This window comes from Procambarus clarkii, chromosome 91, assembly GCF_040958095.1.
Source record: "Procambarus clarkii isolate CNS0578487 chromosome 91, FALCON_Pclarkii_2.0, whole genome shotgun sequence".
NCBI lineage: Eukaryota > Metazoa > Arthropoda > Malacostraca > Decapoda > Cambaridae > Procambarus > Procambarus clarkii.
The window spans coordinates 5,954,393-5,969,017 of NC_091240.1; the positions used below are offsets into that span (position 1 = coordinate 5,954,393).

Below are 14,625 nucleotides of genomic sequence, written 5' to 3' on the forward strand. Positions count from 1 at the left end.
AGGCAAGGCAAGTAGGTAGACAGACAGACAGAGATGCAGACAAGACAGACAGACAGAGATGCAGACAAGACAGACAGACAGGCGAACAACGTCAGCGTACCTGCTCTAATTCGCCTAATGCATTAATGGAAGCTGAAAATTTAAATGAACTGCAACCATTGATGAATTCAGTATATAGACAACAGCTTCCAATCACAGAGCAGGAGACGACCCATCACACACACGTCATCTTATCCACCAGGAATTAATTGGAGACATCAAAAGGGACAAATATATAACACGCCTCAACTTGGCTGTGAACCTTCCCCTTGTAGCGACGCTGCACGAATATGCAACACTTGACACAACTCTTCATAATAACAGTGTTTAAGATTCACTAATGGCGCTTTGCTAATTTAGGCTGTGACTCATACGTCAGGCTGCGAGCAGCCGCGTCCAACAGCCTGGTTGATCAGTCCGGCAACCAGGAGGCCTGGTCGACGACCGGGCCGCGGGGACGCTAAGCCCCGGAAGCACCTCAAGGTAACCTCAAGGTAAGGTGCTCGTTCATCCTTCATGGTAATTAATTAATTATAACACAAGACTATCTATCGGTAACTAGGGTGAATATACTCTGTGTTAAAAATGAAAGAACCAGATTAACTTATAGGACACTCAAAAATAATCATAATATGTCCAGAGTCCAAGGGTCAGATTCACGAAAGCACTTACGCAAACACTTACGAATCTGTTCATCTTTTCTCAATCTTTAGCGGCTTTGTTTCCAATTATTAAACAGTTAATGAGCTCCGAAGCACCAGGAGGCTGTTCATAATAATAACAACAATTGAATGGGAAGTTTTCATGCTTGTAAACTGTTTAATAAATGTAACGAAAGCCGTCAAAGATTGAGGAAAGATGTACACGTTCGTAAGTGCTTGCGTAAGTGCTTTCGTGAATCTAGCCCCAGGACATCACACAATAATTTAGTAATTAAACATATATAACTATTTAATTTAATGTAAGACGGACTGGACTAAACACACTTAAGAATAAAACAGAGAAATAAACAGACTTATCTTAAGGTACCAACCACTTACCCTCCAGGAGACTGCTACTTAACTCCACACACCTCTCAGACGCCTCTCTCTCACAAAGTTATCTTGAGGTTATCTTTGAGATGATTTCGGGGCTTTAGTGTCCCCGCGGCCCAGGCCTCCACCCCCAGGAAGCAGCCCGTGACAGCTGACTATCACCCAGGTACCTATTTACTGCTACCAGAAACGTCTGACACAAAACTCTTAACATACCACATACGGAAATAACTACTTCCAAACCGGTATAATCCCTAGTAGGAAAAGTTCTACACACTGTGGAATGATATTACAATAATACAAAGTTAACTGAGAAGCATAATAGAACTCTTAATAATGCACGAACCGGCATCAGTGCCAGCACCACCTGGGGAGACCTGGACAAATCCACAAGGGCCGTGACGAGGATTCGAACCTGCGTCCGGGAGCATCCCAGACACTGCCTTAATCGACTGAGCTACGACAGGGGTAAAAGGGTTGAAACCGAAGTTCTACTGAACTTACTGGATCCTGCAGCCTCTCCGAGACACCAACCAGGCTTTTACACCTCCCCCCCCCCCCCTGCACCCGAGCTATGTCAATACGCCGTGTCAAGCATCAGGCCTCCCATACAACTGAATACATCCCCCATATAAAATACAATACATTCGGTATGCAATGTGATCATCAATACAGCATGCAACCCCATACACCCATGTGCAAATTTAAATGGCAGTAGAAGGAAGAGAGAATTAATTGTATTAATACAGTGAGAATCAAGTAACTTCCTGATTCGAAACTTTCATTCTTAAAGAAATGTAAAAATGCACCAATGTTTAGTGGAATTATTTTTTTTGGGGGGGGGGGGGGGAGGGAGGGGGGCATCTTGTCATGTCAGGGCACAATATGACCCAAGATCACACAGAGCACCGGGGCACAATATCACCAAGATCACATATAGCACCAGGGCACAATATCACCCAAGATCACACAGAGCACCAGAACACAATATCACACAAGATCACACAGAGCACCAGGGCACAATATCACCAAGATCACATATAGCACCAGGGCACAATATCACCCAAGATCACACAGAGCACCAGAACACAATATCACACAAGATCACAATATAGCACCGGGGCACAATATCACCCAAGATCACACATAGCACCAGGGCACAATATCACCCATGATCACACATAGCACCAGGGCACAATATCACCCAAGATCACACAGAGCACCAGAACACAATATCACACAAGATCACACATAGCACCGGGGCACAATATCACCCAAGATCACACATAGCACCAGGGCACAATATCACCCAAGATCACATATAGCACCAGGGCACAATATCACCAAGATCACATATAGCACCAGGGCACAATATCACCAAGATCACACAGAGCACCAGGGCACAATATCACCAAGATCACACATATAGCACCATGGCACAATATCGCCCAAGATCACACATAGCACCAGGGCACAATATCACCAAGATCACACATATAGCACCATGGCACAATATCACCCAAGATCACACATAGCACCATGGCACAATATCACCCAAGATCACACAGAGCACCAGGGCACAATATCACCCAAGATCACACATAGCACCATGGCACAATATCACCCAAGATCACACAGAGCACCAGGGCACAATATCACCAAGATCACACATATAGCACCAGGGCACAATATCACCCAAGATCACATATAGCACCAGGGCACAATATCACCCAAGATCACACAGAGCACCAGGGCACAATATCACCAAGATCACACATATAGCACCAGGGCACAATATCACCCAAGATCACACATAGCACCAGAACACAATATCACCCAAGATCACACAGAGCACCAGGGCACAATATCACCCAAGATCACATATAGCACCAGGGCACAATATCACCCAAGATCACACAGAGCACCAGAACACAATATCACCAAGAAATTTTAAGAATACAAAGAAGATAATATTATTAAATTAAATATTTCTAATAGGGGAGAAACATTTATGTGTTGTAATTCTTGCAATGGTTGAGAAAGCTATAAAGTAACTACAACTTTAAGGGTTATGATATCTCCTTAAAAATCTATACTCATGAGACCATAAAAAGGTGATATCAAAATTGTTTGGTTATCAGTGTGTTTGGGAATTTTTCCTCCCTATAGTGGATAACATTTCATTCACCTCAGCTAAGCACTTGGGCTAGAGGGTAGAGGGACGGTCTCGCGTCATGCGGGTCGGTGTTCAATCCCCGACCCATCCAATAAGTGGTTGGTTACCATTTCTTTTTCCTCCCCGTTCCATCCCACATCCTTATCCTTATCCCTTCCCACTGCTATATAGTCGTAAGGGCTTGGCGCTTTCTCCCCCTGATAGCCCCTCGACCTGCTGAGGTGAGGGAACTATGTGGTCGGGGGTTCGAGTCTCCCAGTGCCCAGATGAATGAAATCTCTACACAAATAAAATATTTGTCTAAATAATAATAGAATTTCTTGCTGATTAACTAGATAAAATCCGAGATTCCCTTTTTTCATTTAGAAAAGTTCACACTCCACCGCTTTCATATGTCTTGCCAATCTTGCCAACTAACACAGTCTAGCGGGACAGGCCACTATATATATATATATATATATATATATATATATATATATATATATATATATATATATATAAAAATATATATAACATATACTAAATATGTTACGATTAAAGTTCAATGTTTCTAATTGCACTGATAAATTGAATTTTCATAGATTTTGATTTATTTTCATTTTGATTTTTCAGATATATTTTCACTATATATATATATAAATATATATATATATATATATATATATATATATATATATATATATATATATATATATATATATATATATATATATATATATATATATAACCACCAGGAAGCCAGCCTATCCTTACCAGTTAGCCCCCACAAACATGTACTTCATATATAGACACGACACATATAGTTCACTATAGCTACAATAATCCCAACTATATTTCCAATTTCTACAACTTTCTTTCACCTTGTGTCTCTCGTCCATCTTAAGTTAATAAAAACACACATCTTCCGAGCCTAGTTTCAGAGAAAGAGTGTAGAACTCTTTGAATGTTTGGAAAGAGTTTTAAAAAGCGTTTTGAAGGTCAGTGAAAACGTCAGGAAAACGTTGGATAAGACATGAGATGGGAAGGGCTGTAAAAGATATTAGACATGGGAAGGGCTGTAATAGATATTAGACATGGGAAGGGCTGTAAAAGATATTAGACATGGGAAGGGCTGTAATAGATATTAGAGATGGGAAGGGCTGTAAAAGATATTAGACATGGGAAGGGACTAGAGAAGCACAATGGGGGAACACTTTTGAGACTGAGAAATGGGGAGGTTGAAATTAAGAGTTTTTATAGAGAGATTTGGGGATCTGAAAGAGATTCGGGAATGGTTGGAGATTGGAAGAGACTGGGGGAAGAGGGAGGATATAAAGATTGGGAGGAAGAGGAGGAATAGAGGGGGTAGATAGAGGAGAGAAAGAGAACAGGGAAAGGGGAAGGGATAGGAGGTGATAGGCAGAGGGAAGGTATCTATCTTTATCTTCCATACAGCTGGCACAGAGCGAGGGAGGATTGGTGTATAGTGATAAGGGATAGATGGCAGTAAGAGGATAGTAGTGGATAGGGGAGATAGTGCAAGAGGAAGGGGTGAAAGAGAAGGTGTAGGTTAAATATTAAAATAAATAGCTATTAACGAGACAAAAGCAAAAAACAATATTTCTTTTCTCCCTCGAATTTTTGTGTCATTGTTCTGTCTCCTCCTCCTCCTGTCTCCCTTCTTTATCGTCTATCCTTCTAGTCACCTTTCCCCTCCCCTTCTCCCCCCCTTCCTTCCACCCCCTAGTCCACCTTAACCCAACCGCCCCTTTGTTCCACTACAGCCCCCCCTTTGGCGCCATCGTTACACCTCTTCTCCCCGACACCCAACACTGTACACCAGGTCACACAACACTACCTCACTCTCCTGCTTTACTCATTAATGAGGTCACGTGTTGGTGTGGTGTTGGATCCAAGGTCCCGGTGGAGTGTCTCAGGGTACGATTAGCTGAGTTTACGCGTGGTAGGAGCTGGTCTGAGTTTACACATGGCCTGAGTCCAAGCCCGTCCTCCTATGGTTTCCCACCCTCAAGAAACTGTCGTACAAAAATGCCCCCTTATCGTACCCTACCAGAGGACCCGAAACAGAAAACGGGGGACACGGGATGTCAATTTCGCGAGTCGCTACCATTTTCTACAACGGCAATTTTTGACGGTAGATAGAACATACGTGAAAAAACGTGACGTTGTATGTAAACACAGGCTTGCGGTCCAACGGGGGATGAATTACAGTACGAGAGACGAGATATAACAGCCCCAGACCCGACACACAGATCATTAGGAAACGTTAATCACGCGATATTGTCTCGACAGCGAAAACAATGACCCCTGGTATGACGACATCCGGGTCGCTTCAGCCTCTCAGTTGACGATCCGTGGCATATCCCCTCTGGCACTCACATGCCGCTGGTGGCAGTCGTCAGAGGTGTAGGTAATACCCATTGTTTCGCATTCTGTCTTGTGTTGATACTTTTAATACACCATTAATATCCCCCCTTTGTTATGTCCATTCAGCTTAGTTGTCTGGTTAGTGAATCACCTACCATATTAATTTGACTACAACTTCTACTACAGTTGGTACTACAAGATCTACTGCTATTACTACTACACCAACTTATAGAAAATAATTCATGTAATATAAACTTTATATATATATATATATATATATATATATATATATATATATATATATATATATATATATATATATATATATATATATATATATATAAATAAACTCACATTTATAATTTTGAGAACAAATTCAATGGGTACAGGAAAAATTAGTCATAATAAATTTAAAATTGTATCTAGTTATACAAGTTTGAGTAAATTTAAAAAACAAATCTATAAACCTAATGTTGCGATTAATATATTTAATGCATTTTTATTTTCATACAAAAAACAATAACTCTATCCACAGAAATTGTATCGTGATAAATCATTTATCGTGTTTTTATTGTGTCATTTGAATTCGACTTGAGTTCGACTTGAGTTCGAATTGAGTTCGACTTAAGCTCGACTTGAGCTCGACTTGAGTTCGAGTTGAGTTCGACTTAAGCTCGACTTGAGTTCGAGCAGAGTTCGACTTAAGCTCGACTTGAGTTCGAGCAGAGTTCGACTTAAGCTCGACTTGAGTTCGAGTTGAGTTCGACTTAAGCTCGACTTGAGTTCGAGCAGAGTTCGACTTAAGCTCGACTTGAGTTCGAGCAGAGTTCGACTTAAGCTCGACTTGAGTTCGAGCAGAGTTCGACTTAAGCTCGACATGGGTTCGACTTGAGTTCGACTCGACCAGCGCGGAACAGGGGTATAAGGCACTGATATCAATAAAAATAAGTGTAAATTGTGAGATGTGTTCAGCCCTTTCGTCCATTGTGTTCACCAATGTTTATCGCTCCAGGTGTATGTAATGACCTATGGGATCAAGACTGGTCCTGTACAAACAGCCTGATGTATTACACTGACAAGGTCAACAATAGATATATATTACTGTGTACGTTCAGGATGGTGATCCTGGATGCATGGGTTCGAATCCTGGCAGGGTCAACTAGAGCTCTTAGTGATTATATATATATATAAGAATTTTACACCATGTAAACATATTTACATGTTTATTTACACCTGTATTAATTTTGTATTTACATATCTATATATTTGTACTTAGTTATAAAGAGTATCTTATTATGTTACTGTTATTATCTTTCGAATACAATTACCTGTGTGTGTTTATGTATGTGTCAAATAAACTTATTTTCCTTTCAATTTGGCGTATACTGCACACAGTCTCTCCTCATTCACTGCCAGGTTGAATGGTTACTGCTAAATATACTGTAATGGTTACGACAAGGCTATTGCTACAGCTGCTCTTGTTGCTACAGCTGTTGTTGCTACAGCTGCTCTTGTTGCTACAGCTGTTGTTGATACAGCTGGGATACAATATTCAGTGGAAGCCAAAAAATGCAAGTGTCCGCTCTGTGTGTCGTCCGTCAGCTGATGCGGGTAGATTGCTGTCAAACTGGCTTAGATTTAAGGGCGCCGCTAGAGTGGTTTGGCATAACAGGGAGGGATGGAGAGAGGGAGATAGGGAGGGAGGGAGGGAGAGAGAGAGATGAAGGGAAGGGAGAGAAGGAGGGGGGGCGGGCATAAGAGGTGCAGGGAGAGGGGGGGGGGTAAAAGAGATGAATTGAGATGTATTGTTGAGATGAATTGATCGATGCATTTATACAGACAGGCAGAAAGGGAGAAGCTGATGAGAATTCACAGGAAAAGGGGGCGAGGGAGGGAAAGGAAGGAAAAGGAATCTATGGAAGGGAGAGAGAGAAAAATACATCAACAAAAGGCTAGATCTCCATTCACTGCCATATATAAACTCCCTATTTATAAATACAAACTCCTGGCCATACGAAATGTATACAGTCTACTTCGACGAGTTTATATATACACTCTCCGATGAAACTGACGGAAAGGGGGGGCAGGGGGGGCAGGGGGGGGCAGGGGGGGCAGGGGGGTGGCAGGGGGGTGGCAGGGGGGGCAGGGGGAGCGACCATCGCCAGAGGACGAATTGTTAAATTCTTTCACGTAAGCTATAACAATAATTTATTTATACGAAAATGCGGTTTTTTGAATGCGGGACACGAACGCGGCCCCGGAGACGGCCACAGCCTGGCTGATCATGGCTTGAGGGGGGGGAGGGAGTGGGGGGGGGTTCCCTACGTCGATGAAATGATGTAATATGTATACCTGGTCTGATAGGATCTCGTTCCGATAGGCCTAGGCTGTGCAGCATAGGCCTATCGGAACGTGGATCATTAGGGCTTTGGAGGCATGAGTTTGTCCTGCTGAGTTATTTATGCGGGTTTGTGTGGCTCAGGGTGTGGCCCAGGGTGTGGCCCAGGGTGTGGCCCAGGGTGTGGCCCAGGGTGTGGCCCGGGGTGTGGCCCAGGGTGTGGCCCGGGGTGTGGCCTAGGGTGTGGCCCGGGGTGTGGCCCGGGGTGTGGCCCAGGGTGTGGCCCAGGGTGTGGCCCAGGGTGTGGCCCAGGGTGTGGCCCAGGGTGTGGCCCAGGGTGTGGCCCAGGGTGTGGCCCAGGGTATTGCCCAGGGTGTGGCCCGGGGTGTGGCCCAGGGTGTGGCCTAGGGTGTGGCCCAGGGTGTGGCCCAGGGTATTGCCCAGGGTGTGGCCCAGGGTGTGGCCCAGGCTGTGGCCCAGGGTGTGGCCCAGGGTATTGCCCAGGGTGTGGCCCGGGGTGTGGCCCAGGGTGTGGCCCAGGGTGTGGCCCAGGGTGTGGCCCAGGGTGTGGCCCAGGGTGTGGTGTGGTGGAGTATGGGTGGTGCACCGTAGGTGTCCTCGGAGTGTCGTTCTGCCTTAGTTAGATTCGCATTGAAATACATATTTCTCAATCTATGGAGTCCTCTTTGTCTTCCGTGTCTTTGACAGCTGGCTACGTACCCTGTGTGTGTGTGTGTGTGTGTGTGTGTGTGTGTGTGTGTGTGTGTGTGTGTGTGTGTGTGTGTGTGTGTGTGTAGGCCAGTGAGCATGTCAATTTTCCCAAGCACCAATTTCTATGCACACACCCGAATGGAAAAATTGTCTACACCTGTAGTCCCAAGCACACACACACACACACACACACACACACACACACACACACACACACACACACACACACACACACACACACACACACACACACACACAACAACGAAGCACTATACCTCAAAAATTTACCCTTAAATAATACCCAAAATAAACGGCTAAGATTACCTCCAAAAATATTCCTTTTACAGAACCGTCAAAAAACTCTATCTTCTCCCGTCTCCAAATTCCCAGGACATACCTCCCCCAGCTCCCCTTTACTCCCTCCCCCCTTATTCCCCCTTACCCCCCCTACCCATGCCCACCCCCCACCTCCCTTAATCGCCCCTTTCCCCACCACATTATTCACTCACTTCCCCTTCTACCCCTTATTCATACCTTTATCCTATCTCCTCCACATTCACACCCCCCCCCCGCAGTACCCATACCCATCTACCTCTACCCTCTATGTGTTTATGTGCTTATGTATATGTTTATGTATGTGTTAGTGTTAATGTATATTTGTGTTTATTTTGCAGAAATATTGGGAAAATCAGATAGGAACGAAAAAGAGGGAAGAGAGAGAGAGAGAGAGAGAGAGAGAGAGAGAGAGAGAGAGAGAGAGAGAGAGAGAGAGAGAGAGAGAGAGAGAGAGAGAGAGAGAGAGAGAGAGAATGAACAGGAGAAGGAGGAGGACGAGGAGAGAAAGAGGATAAAGACACAGGAAGGAGGTAGAAAACTCTCTTCTCTCTCGTGCCGGTAAACAGAGGAACCGGTTTTTAGTGAATTTGTTTATACATAAAAAAACCACTTGAAATACTAACGAAAAACAACGAACAACAATATACCCCTCTGGTGGGGGGGGGTATGTTTTTGTTGTGGTGGGGGGTCCCCCACGCTGGGGGGCGGTGTACCCCCAGAGAGCATCGGGGGGGCCTGATACATGTGACAATAATATGAATTCCTCCCATAGGTTCCTAAATGATGTGCATTTGTTTGTTAGCTTGTACATGATCCTGATCTTACCGCGTGCAGTGAGGCTCAGGGGCTAGGCTCCGAGGCTAGGCTCCTGGGGCTAGGCTCCTGGGGCTAGGCTCCTGGGGCTAGGCTCCTGGGGCTAGGCTTCGGGGCTAGGCTCCTGGGGCTAGGCTTCGGGGCTAGGCTCTAGGGCTAGGCTCCGGGGCTAGGATCCTGGGGCTAGGCTCCGGGGCTAGGCTTCGGGGCTAGGCTCCTGGGGCTAGGCTCCTGGGGCTAGGCTTCGGGGCTAGGCTCCTGGGGCTAGGCTTCGGGGCTAGGCTCTAGGGCTAGGCTCCGGGGCTAGGCTCCTGGGGCTAGGCTCCGGGGCTAGGATCCTGGGGCTAGGCTCCTGGGGCTAGGCTCTAGGGCTAGGCTCCTGGGGCTAGGCTCCGGGGCTAGGCTCCGAGGCTAGGCTCTAGGGTTAGGCTCTAGGGCTAGGCTTCTGGATATGTAACCATCCAGATCATTATTTTTTTTATTATGTGTCCTCTTTCCCTACATATCGCACTGTTCAATGGTTATATCCTTCCTCCGCCCTTCTTTCTCTCCCTTAAACCTCATTCTCTCTCCCTCTCTCTCTCTCTCTCTCTCTCTCTCTCTCTCTCTCTCTCTCTCTCTCTCTCTCTCTCTCTCTCTCTCTCTCTCTCTCTCTCTCTCTTCGCCCTCTCCTTTCTCCCTCATTTAAAGTCAGTCCTTCGTGTTCATAAGTCATATATTATGTCTTCCTCCATCTGACCTGTTAAGATATTCAGTATTTGCGTCTTCTCCATTATAAGTCTCTTTCCGATCGCTATATTTTATATATTTTTTTATATGTTTTTATATATACAAGTCTCATCCTAAATCCTTATTCTAGCCCCTTTTAAGGGCTATGTAGTCGTAATGGCTTGGCGATTTCCCCTGATAATTCCTTTCTCTCCCCCCCACACACACAACGAGGCTGTGTGTGTGTGTGTGTGTGTGTGTGTGTGTGTGTGTGTGTGTGTGTGGATGGAAGCAGGCAAACACCACACACACACACAGCCACCTCGTTGTGTGTGTGTGTGTGTGTGTGTGTGGCAGCAAACAAACACCACACACACACACACACACACACACACACAGCCACCTCGTTGTGTGTGTGTGTGTGTGTGTGGCAGCAGACAAACACCAGACACACACACACACACACACACACACACACACACACAGCCACCTGGTTGTGTGTGTGTGTGTGTGTGTGTGTGGCAGCAAACACCACACACACACACACACACACACACACACACACAGCCACCTCGTTGTGTGTGTGTGTGTGTGTGTGTGTGGCAGCAAACAAACACCACACACACACACACACACACACACACACACACACACACACACACACACACACACACACACACACACACACACACACACGACGATTACCCAGCAGAGCTTGAAAATAAATAATTTCCATAATTAATCGCTCGTAAATCCTCCCCAATATCCGGATTCGTGCTTACAAAAACGTAAACATATTCCCCTCCCCCCTGAACAGAATTTCACTCTAAAATAATTGACCTATAATTTTCCAAATGTCTAATTACGTAACTCAAATACTGCTATCGCGTGAGGATATCAACAAATTAATAATAACTCGTAACTCAATAATGTTCATATAGCCAGCTCAAAACGTGAAGTTATCGAAAATTAGTTGATTTATTTAGCTACAAAACATATATTAAATAAAAGAATATTGAAAAAAAAAAAGATTCCATTTGATAAGGGTCAAACGCCATCACTAAGCTCTTGTATATATTAAAATAAAGATGAATAAATAAATAATAATTTAACAATAATATTATGAATAAAATACAACAACAAAACGCTATATAAAATAAAACTTAACTCGACATTGTACTGACTTCAATAAACGAGGAATTAAACTTTTTCTTTTTTCAAAGTCAAAAGTTTCTAAACTTTGAGCCGATGCTGCGCTTGCAAATTACCATGTCAATGTCTAATTAGCATTTTAAATGACCCTTGACTGACAGGTCGTGTGGGAGAGAGAGAGAGAGTGAGAGAGTGAGAGAGAGAGAGAGAGAGAGAGAGAGAGAGAGAGAGAGAGAGAGAGAGAGAGAGAGAGAGAGAGAGAGAGAGAGAAAGAGAGAGAGAGAGAGAGAGAGAGAGAGAGAGAGAGAGAGAGAGAGAGAGAGAGAGAGAGAGAGAGAGAGAGAGAGAGAGAGAGAGAGAGAGAGAGAGAGAGAGAGAAGAGAGAGAGAAAGAGAGAGAGAAGAGAGAGAGAGAGAGAGAGAGAGAGAGAGAGAGAGAGAGAGAGAGAGAGAGAGAGAGAGAGAGAGAGAGAGAGAGAGAGAGAGAGAGAGAGAGTTGAGAATCTACTCCCCTCACCAGGGACTTGGAAGTAGATGTAGAGTCCGTAACCAGGTTCGTGACCCCCACAGAAACACAGCTGCTTCTCCACGTCAACAAAACACAGATACACACACCTGTCTGTTTACACATGACATCTGTAAACACATCTGTTTACACTTGAAAAAAAATCCATTCTTACCTTAAGACACCCCCCACACACACACACCCCATCTCAAGAGCTGGAGCTCAACCTTAACCCACCCTAATCACGTGTTTGGGTCGTTATGGATTACAATAGCCTGTTTCCGCCCTAATTACCCTCTTGGGTTCGGTAGTCTGCCTTAGTTACTGTACCACAGTGGGCTGAGACGAGGATAAAGATTACCTTGTACCCAGCCCGGCCTCACCAGGCGAGCCAAGATACACAGAGATAGTGGTAGTTTGATGAAGGGAGGGGAAGGAGAAGGGAAAGGGGAAGAAGGGAAAAGGGGGGGGGGATGAGATTGCACAATTGCCACGGCTTTTGCTAGCAATTTAGCAAGTGATCAAATGTGGACATTTTCTTAGTACATTGTGAACGTGTTGAGGTATGTGATCTTTTCTCTTAACTTCCTTCGTGGGTTTAATGTTGGTGAGCAACGACCAGTTGGTCTAGTTCACTTTTGAGTAAACGAGCAGTCGGTCTATCTCCCTTTTGGGTGAACGAGCAGTTGTTCACCCAAACCATTCTGGCGAGACGTGTACGAAACAGAACACTTCCCCACAGAGCGTATATACCGTAAATAGTCTACTTTATACACGATACATATATACTTTTCCGAGTACTTTTGTCTAGTATACTTTTTACGGGGCTACTCATGCCCGTGCCACCTCTTGGATCGCTTAAATCTTCATCAATGAATCAATCTCTAATCTGAGAATAGCTTGAGCTGCCTCATCTCTTTGTGTGAATTTATATTTCAATAAACTTATTTCAATTTTAAATTCAATTTCAATCTCCAGTGTTGCGGTGGAGTTGCGGGCCGGTATGTGGGGCCTGCGGGCCGCCCCAAGCAACAGCCTGGTGGACCAAACTCTCACAAGTCAAGTCTGGCCTCGGGCCGGCCTTGGGGGAGTAGTACTCCCAGAACCCCATCAACCAGGTATATGTGGGTGTGCGGGACGCTCCAAGCAACAGCCTGGCGGACCAAACTCTCACAAGTCAAGCCTGGCCTCGGGCCGGGCTTGGGGGAGTAGAAGAACTCCCAGAACCCCATCAACCAGGTATCAACCAGGTCTGCCTAACCCAACCAAACCCAACACAGCCTAAGCCACCACAACTTAACCCAACTCAACCCAACACAAGCTAAGCCAACACAGTCTCAATTAAGCCAAGCTAACCCAGATTAAACCAACGATTTATACATTTTTGACTGTTGGAAAATATGTCACGTACGAAACGGGTATTTGTGGCTGAAGAAGGACCTTGTTAGTGGTGAACTGGCACTCATCTTCAAGGCACCTGTGACACGCACACGCACGCATGCACACACGCACGCACACACACACGAAAAAAAATCTACTCTGAATACCCATTAGCCGAAATGAAATCCTTTTTTTCGTTATTTTAGTCAAAAATAATTTCGGCCGCCTGAACTGTATAATGTCTCTCGTAATTTTTTAGAGGATATATATATATGTTTTTTTGTACTGCCCCGATGAATACAGGGCAAATTACTGCGTATTAAGCGCACTGTAAATGCGATGATATGCGAGCGTATACTCATTTTGGTATATTGAGTTTGGCTCTAGTTGCTGGGCCTAGTTGACCTCTGACCTCTTTATTGTCATCAACAACCTGTACGAGTAATGACCTGTTTGTTTGTTTACTATTTGTGTCTGCAGAATCGAGCTATAGCTCTTGGGTCCCGCCTCTCTAACTAATTTGTTTTTCTTCTATTATGTCTACTACATATATTTCTCTATATCATATCACACACACACACACACACACATCCCCCAGGAAGCAGCAGCTGTCTAAACTCCCAGGTAACTAGGTGAACAGATGCATCAGGGTGGAAGAAAATCTGCCCCATCTGTTTCCGCCAGCACCGGGAATCGAACCCGGGCTCTTAGGACTACGACCCCCGAGCGCTATCCACTCACAGCCGCGAGGTCCCTCTGTGGGCGTGTGTGTCGAAGTCGAAGCCGTTGTCGAAGTCATACGAACGCCTTCATACACATTTCTTTCTGGCTTTCCCTGTATATCTTCTCGTGTGTTTAAGCTCATACAGCAATACTATCTTTGTTGAGACAATTTACTGTAACCACAGGTGGGGCGCGAACCTGCGACCCCGGCATTGTCAGCCACGCACCCTACCACTGGACCGCGGGGTTCACCCATAGCTCCAGTGGATTTTCTCATTGATATTATCACATTAATGTGATTTGTGTGTGAATATCTTATATTCACAGCCACAGCTGGGGAGCCT

At 44.9% G+C, this 14,625-nt stretch overlaps 1 protein-coding gene across 1 annotated transcript; it reads right to left on the reverse strand.

The window, feature by feature from the left end:
- Positions 1-6,184: 6,184 nt before the first annotated feature.
- On the reverse strand, positions 6,185-6,601 carry LOC138359521 (repetitive organellar protein-like). The gene has a single exon (XM_069318858.1). It carries the CDS (start codon positions 6,599-6,601, stop codon positions 6,185-6,187), a length of 417 nt encoding a protein of 138 aa, XP_069174959.1.
- Between the last annotated feature and the right edge of the window lie 8,024 nt (positions 6,602-14,625).

Coding starts and splice junctions, on each gene's coding strand:
- LOC138359521 (XM_069318858.1), bottom strand. CDS start 6,601: ATGGACGAAAGGGCTGAACACATCTCACAATTTACACTTATTTTTATT.